Raw genomic sequence first — 16,846 nt, 5'->3', positions numbered from 1 at the left:
TTTATATGCTACTAGGTGGCAAAGTATCTGTATTTATGCACACGTGCACGCACATATAGGCACGTACAGGCTTTTTGGTGTAAAATCCATGATGTGGAGTAGATCAAGGTCTTTGCCTAGTGTTGTCCATGCCACCAGAAATTCACCCTGGGACAGGTGAGGAGATGAGAGCCATGCTTGCTGGGAACATTGCTTTGGACTTTCCTTGAGCTGCTGTGGTGGATAAAAGTACTCTGTGCAAGCTGCACTGCTGCAGTGCCATATCGTGCTCTTACCTGTGGGTCTGAGAGACTTTTACAAAGACTGACGTACTAGACATCTTGTACAGGTGAGGTAGTCGAGGCACGGATGCTTAATGAGTGACCAAGTCTTCTGATGAAGAAAATGAGTAGTGCTGGCTCTGTGCTCTCATTCATTGGCTAACTCAAACTGCTTTTTCCATTTCTGGCAATTGTAGAAAAATAAGATAATGAGCGCTTAAGCAGGTTATGGTTCTGACCTCAAAATCCCTTGGTTAAAGGTTCCCCATCTTCTTCATGTCTTCAGGGTGTTCTGCAGGTATTCTTAAAAAAAAAAAAAAAGATCTTTGTATAATGTTGTGCAAATGAAATCACAACCTGGAGAAAGGCACAAGCCAAGTTCTTCCTCCAGGCAGCCTTTAAAATGAAGACATTCAGTTTCTGAGGATGGGTTGTGCATGTGGCCCTTGGGTTGACCTTGCCCAGTCATCAGGACTTTCAATTAAAATCAAACTTAAAAAATTCAGGGCCTGTTTTTTGTACCAGCAAGTAGTGAGGCAGCTTTGCCTGGTGCTGGAATCATCAGGATGTCAGTGGGAATGAAACCAGAGTCTCCCTGCCACCTTGGGTGGGATGTGCAGAAGCAGCCCGGAGGAGGCCCCCTGGGAGAGAAGGTGGCTGCTCCCAGGGCAGGGCTGGAGATGGGCAGGGTGCTGGGGGACAGGCCGGGGCCCAGCTCATGCCAGCCACGGGGCCTGGCCTGCTTCCCAGCACGGGGACACTGCCCTTGTCCAAAGCGCTGGTGCAGGCACCAGGGCCCCAGATTTCTTCCCTAGGGTGGTTCCCTGCAGCGCTAGCGGTGCCTGCCGCCCGTCTGTTTATCCTGGCTGTGGGGCTCTGTTTCTGTGCTGTTAATGGGGTCACCTTGTGTCTGCAGCCGGTGAAATCCCAGGCAGCTTAGGTCTGACACAAAACACCACCCTTTGTGAGGCAGAGAGGGTTTTCTGGTGATGGTTGTTGCAGTTTTACATGACTATAATGCCTGAAATGGAGGCTGGAGCACCTGTAAAATACTGCTGTTGCTTTTTCAGAGAAACCAGGAGCAGCTGGAACACACCTGCTCCCTGAGCTGTCTGAGAGCCAGCAAAGGAAGAGGAATGATCCAGAACCCTGAGCTAAATCAGGCTGGGGACTTCATCAGGACTTGCAGGAGCCTGGTCTCCTCCAAGGTGGCCACAGGCCTGGTCTATACCTGGGGGTGTCAGAGGTGCAGTTGGCAGCAGGTCCAGTTCTGGGGGACACTTGCAAACCTCTCTCCCTACGGCTGGGCCCTGTGAAGCACACAGACCAGGGGAACTGGAAAAGCTGCAGAGCTGCCAGAGATGTTGCAGTGCCTTGACAGGACAGTCCCAGGCCAGAGCCAAGCTACACCTCACTGTGCTAGCTATTTTTTTCCCCCAGTCTGTCACTTCTCTCATTGCCTAGCGTTGCCTGGCTCTCACCAGACTAAGGAGGATGCCACTTGGCCTGATGCTTTTTGTTCTTCTATAAAGAACACCCGCCCACAAGTCATCTCCCTTGCAGGAAAGTGGAGCAGCCCCACTTGGGCCTGACTCTCCCAGATCATGCAACAGGATGGTTTACCTAGGATGCCATGGGCTCCTGGCTGCTGCGTGGGAAACAGCAACCTCCTAGCTGCTCCTCCGTGCTGGGGGAAAGCTAAGCTGTGTTTCATCGAAAACCTTTGCACCACCTGCTCCATTTCCTGCAGCTCTGAGTTGTCTGGTTGAGCTCTGAGCTCCCACAGCTGTTGCCGAAGGCGGCTCAGGGGCTGAGGCCACAGGAACCCAGATGAGCTCTGCGCTCTTGGAAGAGCCCTGGGAGTCTGATTCCTGTCACTAGTCACCAAGGCAGCCCAGAAAGCAAGAGGGAAAATGAGACTTTTAAGAATAAAGTACCATTTGAACGGTACTTTTTGAGGGAAGGATTTTGCAATAGCAGCACAAGCCAGCTGGTCTGCAGGCATGCAATGAGGACTGGTGTGGCTGGGGATCTTTGCTAAACAGGATTACGTGTGACACAGCTGTGCTGCAGGCTTCGCTGTTTTGTTTGTGTTGGGCAAGAGCAAAACATGACGGTCAGAGACAAGCACGCTGCGTGGCCAAGCCTCCCCTCCCTCCTTCCATGAGGCCATGGGACTTCCTCCGGAGAGGGGCTGCTGGGGCTGAAGCAGGGCTCTGCAGCACAGCAGTGATGACACAGAAATGCCAGGGGGCGGTGGAGCAAGGGGAATGCAGAGGGTGCTGGGCACAGAGCAGGGCAGTGTGGGGGCAGCCAAGGATGAAGACAGAGAAGGCTCAGGCCTGGGAAGCTGTGGGATGGGCAGCAGGAGCAAAGAGCAACTCCTGCCCAGCTTCAATGCAGAGGGGAACAAGCCCATCTCAGTACCCTGGGGTTTGGCCCTGGTTTGGCTGAGCTGTCCCAGCTCCCAGCAGCCTTGGGCTGGGCTTGGCAATCCCAAAGCAGAGAGGAGCAGCACAAGGATGCTAACTACCCCAGAAAACTGGGAGGTAGCCCATGAGAGCCCGGCCTCCTACTACTTGTGGATAAGAGCTGATGGGAGCAGTTTGCTTCCTGCATGGCATGCCCAAGCGCTTCCTTTCCCAGCACCGTGGGGAAGAGCTGCAGAGTTGGCTCAGGATGGTGCAGAGGAATGGTGTGAAGGCTGAATGCCCCAGGTGGGCTTAGCTAGCGTGCACCCCCCCCCCCAGTGGGGGTCAGAAGCAGGGGTGCATCTCCCTGGGAAAGCCTCAGGCATCCACAGGGGAGTGGCAGCAGCTGCCCTGGCACAACCTTGGCCTGGGCTGCAGAGCCGTTGGAGAGATTAGGGATGCAAGATGGGACAGGACCAGCTACTGCCTGCAGCGTTCACTGGGGTCTGCCTGCAAGTCTCAGGGATGGAGCTGCTGGAAACCACACACCTCTTCCCCAGGGCAGCCTTGGCACTCACAGCTCTGCCTTGACACCTGAGCTGTTTCACTGCTGCCACTGGCATACCAGCACCCCTGCGCCATGCCTCGTGGGGTGGGGGGGTCAGGCTGAGAGCAGGTCAGGGCAGCAGGGTTCTGTTCAGGCTGGTGAGGAAGTATGAGGGCTGAAGCAAGCAGGGGGCAGGCCAGCCCGCTGCTCCCAGCCTGTGCAGCGCTCTGCCTGCTGTAATTTTGTGCTGGATTATCTGCCAGGGCAAGGAATGTGGCATGGGGGGGGGGCAGACAAGGCTGCCCTGCAGTGAGGGGGGGCTGCACAAGACCCAGATGCTCTGCAGCATGTTAGTGGAAAGCATGTGAGCTGACTCGGACATCAAACTGTCAGGTTTGGGCAGCACTGTGGCTGTGCAGGGGTATAGGGCTAATTACACAGGGTGAACCTGATGTAGAGGTGCAAGGCCAGTGCTGGAGTACAGGATTTATTTAAACAGGCACTGAGACCCCCACCCCATAGAGCTGTGTCGGCAGGAGGGGTACTTGCGTCCTTCGTGGAAGTCTGTGCTGCTGGCCTGTCCGTGCAGGAGAGCGACTTGCACACCAACAGACTTAATATGACACAGAGTACACAGGTAATTACAAAAGTGGGCTGCATCCACCCCAGTGTCCCAGTCAGCTTTATCATGCTCTGCTCTGCTTGAACACATCTTTTGTGTCTGTCACATCCTGGGGGTTTAACAACGGGGCGTTTGGTCTTGTCCATGCTGGGCTCCGTGCTGCTACTGCATGGGCTCATGCATGGCCTGAGCTGAAATCGTGGAGGGTAACGACTGCGAAGGCTCATGGTGTGAGCAAGAGAGCAGCTGTGCTGGCCCAACAGGGCTGGGAGAAACAAAACCCTAAGGAAAGAGATACTTGGTCAGAAGCAAAGGGGAGGCCTGATGCCAAGCACCTCGGCTTAGCTCTGTCCATTTGAGCTGCACCCTGTCCCACAGGACGGACCAGCTCACCCGCAGCACGACGACGCTGGCACAGCTCAGCAGCAGGGGGCTGGGCACCCCTTCCCTGCATGCCACTGCTCTCACACAAGGCTCATGGGGAGCTGCCACAGGCCAGGCTGCTCTCAGGGAACAGCTGATCTGGGGGGTTGAAGTCTCTTCATCGCTGTCAGAGGGTTTGTGTGGGCCACGAAGAAGCACCTGGGGGTCTGCGGGTGCTGGTGCTTGTGCCAGCCTGTTGGGGAACAGACCAGGGTGCCAGGGTCTGAAGGGTCTGAAGTTCCCCCAGCTTTCTGCTCTTCTGATGGGCTTCCCCAGGCTCCTGATGGCGTGGCACTCTCATTGGTGTGACACAGTCTCAGCTATTTGGGGACGGAGAGAAGATGCTGCTCTAGACTTGCTAAGCCCTGGGCTCTGTTGATGCAGTGCCACTGAAGACGTCTAATCCACCGGGGCAAGGTGCGCATCTCTGCCACGTGCCTAGGTGTGGTTGCTTGTGCTGGTAATTATTCCAGCTTTGTGGCCCTGCTCTTTGACTCCTCAGAAGCTGATTGCTGGCACTGGTCCAGGTTTCTAACTATCCTGAAATGAAACTCCTTTGCTGCTTTCTGGAAGTTGGTGCTGGGTCTGCCTTGTGCCTGCAGGCTGTCCCCTGATGCTGTTGGGGTGGCAGGCAGCCCTGGAGCAGTGCTCGCTGTGCCGCTGCTCTCTGATAATCCTGACTTCTGCCCCAACACCGCCAGCTCAGGGTCGCTGAGCCTCGCAGCCTGGTTTGCTGGACCTGCCTCTGCTAAACGTGGATTCAGAGTTGCAGGGGGTTGTCCTTCCACAGGGAGAATTGGTCTTGCATTTGTGGCTGTGACCCCTGTGCCTCTGCTTTGTGGAGGGTGGGGGGGGGGGTCACAAGGTATCCTGGTGGTGCGGCTCTTGCTGGAGGCCTGTCCCACGCTGCGATCCCTGCAGTCTCACCCAGCTCCAGCAGACACCCACAAGGCACAACACACGCAGGGAACGACGCTGCACCAGGCCCCCCCGGCCATGTGGGAGCTGCATTCAGCAGCAGCTCAAACAGCTGCCACCCTGGGCCGCACAGAAGAGTCGATAGAGCAGGAGCACAGGGGAGGCGTGAGGATGAGGAGGCTGTCACAGGTCGAGCTGGAAGGCCCCAAAATAGCTGGCTGCTGCATCGTTGTAGTCAATGGCCAGCGAGGAGACCGAGACAAAGAGCTCATCGCCGGCCTTGAGTTCAAACAGTCCCCCCTGGTAGAGAGCGTGGAGGCCGTAGTCTGCCTCGGGTGCCCAGCACTTGGTGCCGACCCCTTTGAGCAGGAGGATGGGCTGGCTGTAGGATGTCTTCCAGTTGATGCACTGCACGAGCTGGGGGACGGAGATGCGGGTGCTGGCCCCCTCGGCCCCCTCGCTGCGGTAGCGGAAGTAGATCTGGGAGTAGACGTAGTACTTGCCCGCTTGGTTGACCCGTAGCCGGCCATCCCGGTACGTGATGTTCTGCAGGTGGGAGTGGATGGTGCTGTCTTCCCAGCGAGCAATGGCATGGCGGCAGGATTGGGAGAGGTTCCCAAAGCGCTTGGAGATTCCTGGGGAGAAGGAAGGGTCACCAAGGGGAGTGCACTGCGCTGGGAAGCATCCTTCAGGGTCAGGAGGAAGGGAGGGGGTGGCCCTTTCACTCTCTTACGGTCATGCAGCCTGGAGTGGGGGTAGAGAGTGTGGCCTTGGACTGGACACCTGTGCAATGTGCTCTATAGGTGATCCTGCTTGGCAGGGGGGTTGGACTAGATGATCTTCAGAGGTCCCTTCCAACCTCGACCATTCTGTGATTCTGGAGAGGAGAAACATCTCCCCACCTGCCACCAAACGCAACCTCCCGTGCTGAGCCCCCTGCCCTTCGGGTGAGATCCCCTCCCTGTTCCCACCTTGGAAACTCTCCAGTGCCCTGCTAGCCTCCCCCAACTCACCATCCAGGGCCAGGCTCTGCGGGCGGAGGGTGAGATGTGCTGAGGGTTTGCCAGGTGTTTTGGGAGGAACCTGTCCCTCCGAGGTATTGAAGTAGCTCTTCCGGGCCTCTGTGAGGAAAGAGACGAATGGCTATAGAGGCCAGAGTGCATGGGGACCCCCAGACCCATGCCACCAGAGCACGTCCTTAGCGACCAGAAAAAACTGGCCAATGCCCCACTGACCCTACAAAGGGGGAGTTTACTTGGGAGTGGAAATGTCTGGTCAATTATTATCTAACATTCGGTGCTGTCCCTGTGGTAGACGGGCCCTGCTTCCCCAGGCTCCAATCAGACACAGCTGTCCCTCCAACCTGTGTCGAGGGATGTAAGCCCTTTCCCCACCCAGCGGGACAGTCTGCGCCCCCCTGTCCCACCCCAGCTCACAGCCGCGGTGCCCTGCCTGGTGGAGTTTGCCCCAGGAGCAACCGAGCAGCCCAGCTTGCTGGCATCCCTGGCCACACGCTGAACGGTGCACACGTGGGCTGTGGCTCCGTCTGTGCAGTTTGGGTGTGAGCAAACAGATCCTTGCTTGGCAGCACCAGTCCCCAGGGAGCGGAGCCCCATCTCCTGCCCCAGGTGCTCAGCCAGGACGAACTCACCCTTCACGCTCCTGTGGATCATGTTCTCCGTCACCTGAACCGTTAGAGAAGAAAAACAGCCCCATGGTTTAAAGATGCAAAGGACATTTCCTGCTCCCCAGCTCCTCACATCTTTTCCAGGCTTTTCCATCTTTCACACTGTGCCTTTGGACTCTACCAGCTCCTCGATGCAGAGATCTGCAGAGGGCCTGGCGTGCAGCTGCACTCCTCCGATCCCACTTAAATCAAGCCTCTGCCACCCCCTTGTGAGACGGATGGGGAAACTGATGCAGGGAGGCAAGCAGGAGCCCTCCTGTTGTGTGTCCCACCCTCCCCAGCCCCACAGGCCCGTGCTCACCATGGCCACATAGGCTTTGATGGTGTTGGCCAGCTTGAGGCAAGGCTGGTTGCTGATTAGCTCCTCCAAGTTGGAGCCCTCCTGCTGCTGGTTGATGAGCTGCAGACACCTCAGCTCCTCCAAGCTCCCTTGTGACTGGGCTTTGAGCTGGAATGGAAACAGCCAGACGTCCACGAATTGCACAGAGCAGGCAAAGGCAGTATGTGTGATTTGGCTGGTGGACGCAGAGGCGATTCTCCTGTGGGGTATGCGTATGGGTTCAGCTGCCTTTGGCCTGGCTCCTCCTGTGTCAGGGCGCCCACAGCCACACCACTAAATGGAGACTGACCCTGAACTTCCCTGATCACAGAGCTGGTGGTGGGATGACTTGGTGCCACTGGGACACAAACACTGACAAGCTGCTCTGCTGGGAAGGAATTAGTTGGCAGAAGGCTGGGTGGATCCTGAGTTCTGTCAAAAACCTGTTTTGTGAATTGGACAGATTAGAGCTCGTCTTGTCCTCCTACGATCCCCGTGGCTGGCAGAAGCAAGTTTTGCTCATCCCAGCTCTTGGGGAAACATGACAGCCCCTTTCATTGCGTCCCAGTGCTGAGCATGAGGAGAACGGGAGACATGAACTCCTGCAAACTGCAGAGCACCACATAAAGGAGAGGCATCAAAATATCCCCTTCTCCATCTCCTTCACCTCTTCTGCTCCTGCCCTGGGGAAATGTGGTGTCTTGATCAGAAGAACCCAGCCTTAGCTTTGAACAAGCTACTCGCAGATCCTGGGGAAGCAGTTTCCCTGCAATACTGCCCTCCGCGTGCCCCAGGCCTGCACAGGGGCTGTGTACAGAGGTGAGAGCTGCCGCTCCAGTCTGCAAGTGTCCAGGCAGCCTGCTGCGTGGTGACCAGGCTCCATGCTTCACTGCTGCTGAACTGAGCTTGTTGCAAACAGAGCTCTCACGCACCTTCTCCCTTCCAGGGCTGAGCCATACAAAATGGTGGCTGGAGAATGAGCACTCAGCCCAGGCAGATCTCAAAAACTTTCTAGTCTGCTGGCTTGTGGTTTGCGATGGGAAGCCTTCTTTCCATATGATGTGAGCTGCTGCTTGGTGAACTGTGCCTTGCCAGTGTGTCCCTAGGCTGACCTGGCTCAGTTCTGACCCTGGTGTCCCAGTGGGGTGAGCTGCCCTACGGATGACAGGCATGGCTGGCTGTTGGGTTGCTGTTCTGCTGTATAGGGTGTGGGAAAACCAAGGCACAGATGGGACGACTGCCCTGAAATCAGTGTGCCAGGAGCCAGGAACGAACACAAGCACCTTGACCATCCCACCTTTATCACCTTGGTCTGTCCCAGATCAGGACACAACCCAGGAGTCCTTGGGCTTGGCCACACTGTCAGTCTCACCAGCATCCTGTGCTTCCCAAGGGTCCCTGCCTGCTCTAAGCCCTGCAGCTCCCACCATACCGCTGCCTGCCTCTTGACTGGGATCAATGGGGACTCTAGTACCAGCAGAAAGGCTACGTGAAGTAAGATAAAAAGTATTTTTTTTTCCTGTTGGGCCAACAGTCAGTCCTAGCGCTGGCTGGCTGGATTTGCCAGGAGCACTGTGTTTGGGAGATGGGTTGCAGTGATGAACACAGAGGAAGCGATGTGGTGGCTCGTATAGCTGGATGACTGCAAAAGGGTGAGAGTAGCCTTAGCAGTTTTGCCTCATGTGGATTTAGCCAGCTAGGCTGCAGTCTTGCAAAGACGTGCCTGTCTGAGTGGGTGGATGCACAGCGCCTGCTGAGGAAGTAAATCTCCAAGCAGTGGGGCTGCTTACATGGAGCTCCACAACATGAGCACATGGTTGGGCAAAGCCAGTGAACGCAGCATGCTCCTCTGCACTGCCAGGAGCACAGATCACAGCACGTGCACGCATAACCAGGGTCTACTCTCACCCGATCAGTCCTGGTAACGAGGTAGCACAGTCCCAGCATAACCACGGGCACTGCAGCCATGCACTTTATCCCTCTGTCCACTAACAACTGCCTGGCACTGACTGCAATGCTAATTGCCTCCACTAAGGCTTGCTGTGACGGGCTGCCTGTGCCACCAGCACTTCTCATTTTAGAGGGTAGCTGCTCTGCCTACCTTGTCTGTCTCCCCTTCTGGGAAGCATGCACAGGGTAGGGCTTTAAATTCAGTGAAAAGCAGGAGAGAAAATTCTGTAAAACTGGGGGAGGGGGGCGCAGGGGGAGGAGGTGGACCGTGTGTACGCGTGTGCATTGGGGTGAGGACAGGCTGCCCGGGTTGAGTGATTCGGAGTCCCCAGATGTGCTGAGCTCTGATTGCCTATACCTAGCACTGATCCCATGCAGGGATCTGGTGAACAGACTCCAAAATTATCCCAAGAGGTATATTTAAGTGGCCATCTTCCTTCATACCTTCCCCCAGGCTCTGTCTGCCCACATTTCTGTCCTCTCACTGCTGCCTTTCATGTAAATCCTTCACAGTGGGTGCCACATGGGATCCAGGCACGGAAACAAAGCCTGGAGGGGAGTCTGCTCCAAAGGATGCTGTACCGGGCACCAGACAGGCTGTTCCTCCTGCATCCATGGGCAGCACTTTTTCCAATTTTTCCCCCTCTGTTGTGGTTTCGTGCAATGCTTGGCACTCCAGCGCTCTTTTCTTGACGATGAGCCCTCCATCATCAAAGCTGACGATTACCATTGGTAGAGCCGCCCAGAAAGCTGCTTGGCAGTACTTAGTTTCCCTTTCTCCATAGCAAAGATCTCTTCTGTTCGGTGTTTAGCCTCCTCGACCCTTCCACTGCTAGGGGATTGCTGTGTCTTAGCAGGGGCAATAATATGTGTAGGCGGGTTTGGTAACAGAATCAGGTCTGTTGCGTGCAAGTTTGTTGCAGCAAGGACGCATCTGTGTAGTGGTCACAGGGGGCCCTGAAGCTCTGGGGCTGGTGGTCTCCAGCAGGCAGCAGTGGGGCAGGCCAGTTGCAGGGTCCCGGCAGCAGCTGGGGTGGGTCGTAGCACCTGGCCCATGGGTCCTGAGCTTGGGAACGGGTTGGTGTGAGTGCCACTGGGGGTGGGCAAGAACGGCTGAACCCCGGCACGGTTACTTGCTGTGACTGAGCGGGAGCGAGTGCCCGGGATCTGCTGGTGCGGGAGTTCTCCCCAGCCAAAGGCTCACAAAGAGGCTTTTGCAGCCCTGCAGGGTGCTGAGCCCCCTTCCCCGGGCTCAGGCCGGCCTCCGAGGCGGACCCGGCGCTCCGGGCGGACCCGGGCCAGGCGCTGCCCCGCTGCGGACGGGGCTCGGGGCGCCCTTCTCCCTGCCTCCCTGCCTCCCTCCCGGCCGGGGCTTCGGCCCCCAGCACGGCTCCGCGCCGAAGCTCGAGCCCAGGCCGGGCTCTCCCGGGGGGCAGCCCCCGCCCCGCCGCCCCGCAAAGCCCCGCGGAGCCCCCTCCCGGTGCCGGGGGCTTTGTCCCCGCGGCGGGCTCACCTTGGAGATGGCCATGGTGAAGTAGACGAAGAGGCCGGTGGTGGAGGCGATCTGCAGGGCGACGATGGCCATGACGGCCACGCTGCCCCACAGCGGCCCGCACCGCCGCCGCCGCCCCCCCCGGGGGCCGCCGCCGGGGCCGTCCGCCAGCATGCGGGCCTCCGAGCCGCCGCTGTCGGAGCGCCCGTACGGCCCGGCCCGGGGCTGCTGCGGGGCCATGGCCCGGCCGCCGCCGCCGCCGTGCTCCGAGGGGAAGGGAGCGGCGGCGGGGCGGGCCGCGGGGCGGGAGGCGGCGGGGGTGGTCCCGGGACGGGCGGCGGGGCGGGGGGCGGCGGGGGAGCGGGGCCGGGTGCCCCGCTTGGGACAACCCGTCCCGGGACGGGGCGCCGCGAGGGGCTGGTCAGAGGGCTCGGCTGGCAGAGGGGCAGGCTGTTTTGGTGCTCTCAGATGTCTGGCTGCCGATCCCAAGGCATTCCCAGTTGCTCTGAAATGTTGTTTGGAAAGCAAACAGAAAGCCTGGAGAAAGGCTGTTGCCTGACGACTTCGTGGTCAGGTGAGTCTACGGCCTTTAGTGCTTTTATCTCTGGAATGGAAGTGAGACCTTAAAGAAATACACAAACACTTCGGTCTTCCCAGATCTGCCTTCTCTCCTCTAAGGATGGGACATGGGGAAGCCATGGACCAGCCCCAGCCCAAACCCGCAGACAGCTGCAGTAGCACCGAGTGGTGTGCTGGGGCCAAATTTACGACTTAGGGCAAAACAGGACCTGACTGTGAGCGAGAGAGGCTGGACCCCGGTGAAACCCACGATGGAAGAAGCTGCCCCGTGGCCCACCGCCCTCCCAAGTCTTCACACCGCACAGCCGTCCCTAGGCAGGGACACAGCCCGGTGCTGCAGCCACTGCTGTTCAAAGGGACGTGGCCATGGAGACATGGCCATGGAGCCAGAGCTACGCTGTGCCAGCCTGGCTGTGCTCCCTTTGTGCCCTTTGGGTCCCCACCTAGTGCTGCACGCCGTCCGTGACAGCTGTGAGCCACAGCTCCACGAGGCTGAGCTTTGATCCTTGAGGGTATTAAAAATGTCTGTGGTAATTCAGTAATAAAATCAATTCAGGATTTGCCCCTTAAGCTTCAACTTTCTGGGCTGGATCTTGCAGAGCATGTGTCATCTGAGGAACCTCCCCCACCTCAGAACTGGGGGAAGGAAGCTGCTAGGAAGGGACAGCTCGCCAGTGGCTCACTTTTCTAGCACTCTCACACAATGAATGGCATTTTTTCCTTTAAGAAAAGGACTTGTCCCACTTCTCATCCTGCCTGCCAGAAATGGTACTGTCTTTTCCACTGAATCCTGAAATCTCTGTCTTTCTGCAGACAAATTTCCAGCAGGGAGCCCCAGTGGGACACACGCTGTTGGTCAGGATTCAGGGAGAGGGAGCTATTCACAAGTACGATGTCATTAAAAGGAAAAGGGCAGTTCCAGTATCTCTTCTTATAAGACATTGTGGCTGCTCTGATTCCTTTGCGTGTCTGGGAGGGAAGCATCAACTTCCTCTCCGGTCCATAATTGCCGTGGGCTATGGTAAGCGGGGATAGGAATTGTCCCTCCGTCAGTGCCAGAGCAAGAGCTTGAACTAAAACCTCTCAAGCATCTTTCCAGTCCTACTTTAATTATGCATACTTCTCTGGCCCATACAGATGGCCTCATTGTTCCTGGAGCACTGGAGCTCTTTGCCCTGTTTGGAGAGTGAGGCAGTGTGAGGCTCTCTGGGGGTCCCTGCCAGCCTGGAGGAGACGGACCCTGTTGGGAGGAGGTTCTGTCTGAGACTGCCCCATTGCCCATCCCAAATGCAGCTACCACTCAGCGTGCAGGGAGGTGGGCTGGTGGCCCTGGTATTTGAGCTGGTCCTGCGTGGAGACAGAGCATGACAAGGGCTCAAGCAGGTCCATCCTTTTCTTGTGCCTGATTTAGAGTGATCATTCCAGTGAAGCAGGTGGTCCCCATGCACTGGAAGCGACCCCTGGGGCCTCCTTCATTCTCCTTTCCTCATCATCCTTGGCTGTCTGGTCACGGCACCAGCCGTTCTTGGTGGCCTGTGGATGTTCCTGGCTCATGCTGGTGGCCCTTCCTGGAAGAAGGTGTTGTCTCTGCAGCAGTTCACACCCATTATGGAGGTGCTGCACCCTGGCAAAGGGCACAGGAGCTGGAGGTAGAAGGTAGTGTTTTAGGTTTTTTTATTATTTTTTTTTTTTGTGGAGGGAAAAGCTCTTTGTTGCCTGCAGTGCTCAGCTGTGCAGAGGTCCAGCTGTGCCGCAGCAGCAATGCTGGGGAGCCCCCTGCCCAGCTGCTCACCCTGCCCACTCTTCCTCATGTTTCTTGTAAAGCAGACACTTTCATTTTGCAGGTAACGGCTTCCTGCCATAGGCCCTGGGCAGTTCTCCCTGTGGGGTTGGTATTTGCTCCCTCCTTGCCCCTCAGACTGATGCCTGTGCACTCATCCTACCTCTCGACCCTTGCTCTCTGGACCCAGCACTGCAGCTGGGTTGGCAGGGCACGTACCCCAGGAGCAGTTTTGCAGGGATCTCCTCAATGGGCCTCCCTCCACCCGTGCTTGATTTGCTGTGAATTGATGGTAGGGTCACAGTCTCAGCACTTTCATATCCCCAAGCCCAATTTTAGCCCTAAGTACGCACAAATTTTCAGTAATCTCTGCAGCACTGGCCAGGCACGTCAGGCTTCTCCAGGCTGCTGGCATGCCCTGCATGCAGAGGAGCCATGTGACGAGCAGTCATGACCTCCCAGACATGGAAAAGTGGGTAACTGGTCACGTTATCTGCTTTTATTGCTTTTATGAAAGACTTCACCAACCCTTGAATAATGCAAGCTCCATACAAGTGTCTTTAGATCACTGATCTAATCATGCTGTGTCAAGAAGGATACTCCTGAGACAAGGGGATCTTGCAGCCAAAAACACCTGCCAAATCAAGTGGTTTCCCCCAGGTCAGTGCATGACACGGTACCCACAGCCTGCGAGAGGCAGGCATTGCTCTGCTCAGGCACTAGTGTGGGCACTGTCCCTGCTCTGGCCAGTGTCTGGAAGTGGAAGACAAGTGAAGTGACATGCCAAATGCAGTGATGGCTGTTGCCACAGGCAAGGTGCTTCTGTTGGAGTTGGGGAAGGGCACTCAGCAAGGAGAAAGGTGGCTATCCGTTTCTAAAAATGCGGTGGAGATTGAACCCTGCTGGTTGTTCTCATTAAAAAGGCTCAGTACCTTCAGAACTAGGTTGAGCAAGAGTGGAGGCAAAGCCAGAAAAAGGTGCATCTGTGCACTGAAACACTTGCAAAATCTTTCCTTAGTCTCAGGCAGCAATTCTGCCTGCTTGGGGGCTGCCTGTTGAAGGGCTGCATGCACTGAGGGATTGCAGGAACCCCGCACGCAAGGGGCAATGTTTGCCTGTCAGAGGTGCCAGCCAGCCAGTGTGGGGAGAGAGCAGAGATGGTCATACTCTTGCTTTTGGTGGAGTTGGACTTGAGGAGCCAAATGCATTTGCAATCTGGGACATGGATGCATGTGCAGAAGCAACCCGGGTACTGCTCATCCATGTGCTGTGATCCTGGTCCATTTGCTGCTCTGGAGGATGGGGCAAGCACCCAGCTGCGCTCTTCTGATGAGAAGATGCCTGGAGCTACAAGAACTTAGTAGCCTGGGGCTGCTCTCTCTGCCTTGAAGATAGGAGGTTTGAAAAGCAGCCAAGCCTGTGAGTGAGGGCAGGACCAGAACTTGAACTGTGCAAAGAAAATTGGGTGGGAGTCAGATGAAGAACTGCCTCTTGAGACTGGCTGAGTTGTTTTTTTACTTTTAATGTTTCCTGGTCTGTGCAGTAGGAGAGTTGGGCCAGCTGAGCCTGGAAGTTTGTTTCCTCAGCACTGGGTGATACAGAATCAGTGCAGAAAAGCGGGAGAGAGTGTTTTGCTGGGATCTTGCTTGTGTCATCAGCAAGGCACTGGAGGGGGGAAACTAGGCAGAGATTGCCTGTATAATGTGAGTTGTGTGGGATTTTGCACTCTGCCCCTTAGATTCACTTTGGCTTTGCTTCAGTCATGATGGAAGAATGTGCAATTTAGTCACGTTAGTTTCCCAGGTTTTACAGAGACAATAGTATGTGCAGGATCTGTTGGGTTAGCCTACATTGGACTCCCCCACACCCCCCTTGGGATGGTCAGCAACAGAGCATTCTTTCCCAGTTCAAATCTTCTGCAGCAGAGATCCACATCCAGGTCTCATTTTCCTGAGGCTGCTCCTTTAAGGCAAGCCCCAGCCTGGCCTCGTTTGCTTGAGCAGCTGATGATTTCTAACATGTGTTGGCTACATGATCTCAGGAAACAGCAGCCCCCCCGGGATGTGAAATCAGTGCACGCAACTCAGGAATAACTTTGCTAACCTCCCTGGCATGCTCTCTCTAACATTTGTCTTTTGATTTGAACCAATGAATTCCTGTGCCAAGCCTTATTTGCAAAAAAAAAAAACAAAAAACAAAAAAAACCTCTCCCCCTTCACACCATACTTCCAAGTTTCAATGGGAAGCTCAGTGCTTCCAGCTGATGTACTGGATCAGTTCACCTTCCTGAGCAGGTCTGCCCAAACCACATGGAGAATGCACTGTGACATCTGTGTCTGACATCTGTGATCGGTTCTGCTCCCTCAGGGAGCACCCACTCCTGGGGTGGCAGGAACCAGCCCTGCTCCCTTGGCCAGTCCTCTCCTGTGGCCCAGCAAAGCCCGGGTGGTTCACCCCCTCCTTGGGGCAGTGTAATATTTTACCAGGTAGCAGGAACCTGAGAAACAGAAGGTGATGTGCCAATGACATGCCTTGGCCCCGGCCCCTCTGTGCCTCATTTTCCCTCTGTCTAGCATAGGTTTTCAGAGGACCTTGCTCCCTGTGAGGTTGCCGAAGTAGTTGAGATCACCGGCAGGAAGATGCCCAGCTTATACAATGCCCTGGTGTTTGTTTACCCTGGGGGATGCTGCAAATGCTCTGCTGCAGGGACATGCCCTGGCCGAGCGTGCTCTATCAGAGGGAGGAAAGGCTGGTCTGGGTGCAGATTACAGAAAACACATAAACAGCAGGAGAGCTCCCAGGGTGCTTATTATGTAGAAATAGTGCAAAGGGATGGATGCCAACAGGGAAGTACCAAGAGCACTGGGACCCTGGTCCCAGCTCCTGCAGCCAGTTTCAGACTTTCCAAGAGGTAGTGCTTTCCCTTGTAACATCTTTCCAAGCAGAAAGTTACCATCCCTCCATCGGGCATGGGCAGAAAGCAGCTGAAGATGGCCATGGCAGTCCTGCTGCTGCTTAGATCAAGGAGGGATGATTAAAGCCTGCTCTCTTGTCTCCTCCTCCACCTAGAATGGAAAGCAGCCCTGCGGGGAAGGACCTGGGAGTCCTGGTGGACAGCACGTTAACCACGAGCCAGCAACGTGCCCTCGTGGCCAAGAAGGCCAATGGTCTCCTGGGGTGCATTCAGAAGAGTGCTGCGAGCGGGCTGAGGGAGGGGATCCTGCCCATCCATCCAGCCCTGGTGAGGCCTTACCTGGAGTCCTGTGTCCAGTTCTGGGCTCCCCAGTACAAGAGGGACATGGAGCGCCTGGAGCGAGTCCAGCGGAGGGCTACGAAGATGATGAGGGGACTGGAGCGTCTCTCATACGAGGAGAGGCTGGGAGAGCTGTGCCTGTTTAGCTTGGAGAAGAGAAGACTGAGAGGGGATCTTATAAGCATGTGCAAATACCTGCAGGGAGGGTGTCAAGAGGATGGGCCAGACTCTTTTCAGTGGAGCCCAGAGAGAGGACAAGTCACAACTGGCACAAACTGAAATGCAGGAATTTCTGACTGACTATGAGAAAACATTTCTTTACTGTGAGGCTGACAGAGCTCTGGAACAGGTTGCCCAGAGTGGAGTCTTCTTCTTCGGTTTAAAAACCTTCCTGGATGCGATCCTGTGCAATGTGCTCTAGGTGACCCTGCTTGGCAGGCCACATGATCTCCAGGGGTCCCTTCCAACCTCAGCCATGTCTGTGATTCTGTGATTCTGTGTCATCAGGACCAGGAAGGGGCAACCCAAGCAGACATGACTCAGCACCCAAACAGAATGACTCAGCACTCCAGAAATGTTGTCTAACAATGCCAAAGTGTTGATAC

General features: G+C 56.1%; 1 protein-coding gene across 1 annotated transcript; it reads right to left on the bottom strand.

Moving 5' to 3' along the window:
* Positions 1-3,689: 3,689 nt before the first annotated feature.
* Positions 3,690-10,902, bottom strand: LOC118245347 (tumor necrosis factor ligand superfamily member 10-like). Its single transcript, XM_035541450.2, has 5 exons — positions 10,651-10,902; positions 7,170-7,316; positions 6,833-6,866; positions 6,195-6,302; positions 3,690-5,816 (listed from the first exon to the last, which is right to left on the bottom strand). The coding sequence occupies exons 1-5, from the start codon at positions 10,867-10,869 to the stop codon at positions 5,365-5,367; spliced, it is 960 nt and encodes a 319-aa protein (XP_035397343.1). The 5' UTR covers positions 10,870-10,902; the 3' UTR covers positions 3,690-5,364.
* Between the last annotated feature and the right edge of the window lie 5,944 nt (positions 10,903-16,846).

The sequence above is a fragment of the Cygnus atratus genome, chromosome 13 (genome assembly GCF_013377495.2).
Source record: "Cygnus atratus isolate AKBS03 ecotype Queensland, Australia chromosome 13, CAtr_DNAZoo_HiC_assembly, whole genome shotgun sequence".
NCBI classification, from domain to species: domain Eukaryota; kingdom Metazoa; phylum Chordata; class Aves; order Anseriformes; family Anatidae; genus Cygnus; species Cygnus atratus.
The sequence above is the reverse complement of the archived record's forward strand: the minus strand, read 5'-3'. Positions and strand labels throughout refer to the sequence as shown.

Coding starts and splice junctions, on each gene's coding strand:
- LOC118245347 (XM_035541450.2), bottom strand. CDS start 10,869: ATGGCCCCGCAGCAGCCCCGGGCCGGGCCGTACGGGCGCTCCGACAGC. Junction 7,317..10,650: donor TCACCATGGCCATCTCCAAG/GTGAGCCCGCCG, acceptor TTTCCATTCCAG/CTCAAAGCCCAGTCACAAGG. Junction 6,303..6,832: donor GATCCACAGGAGCGTGAAGG/GTGAGTTCGTCC, acceptor CTTTCCTCACAG/AGGCCCGGAAGAGCTACTTC.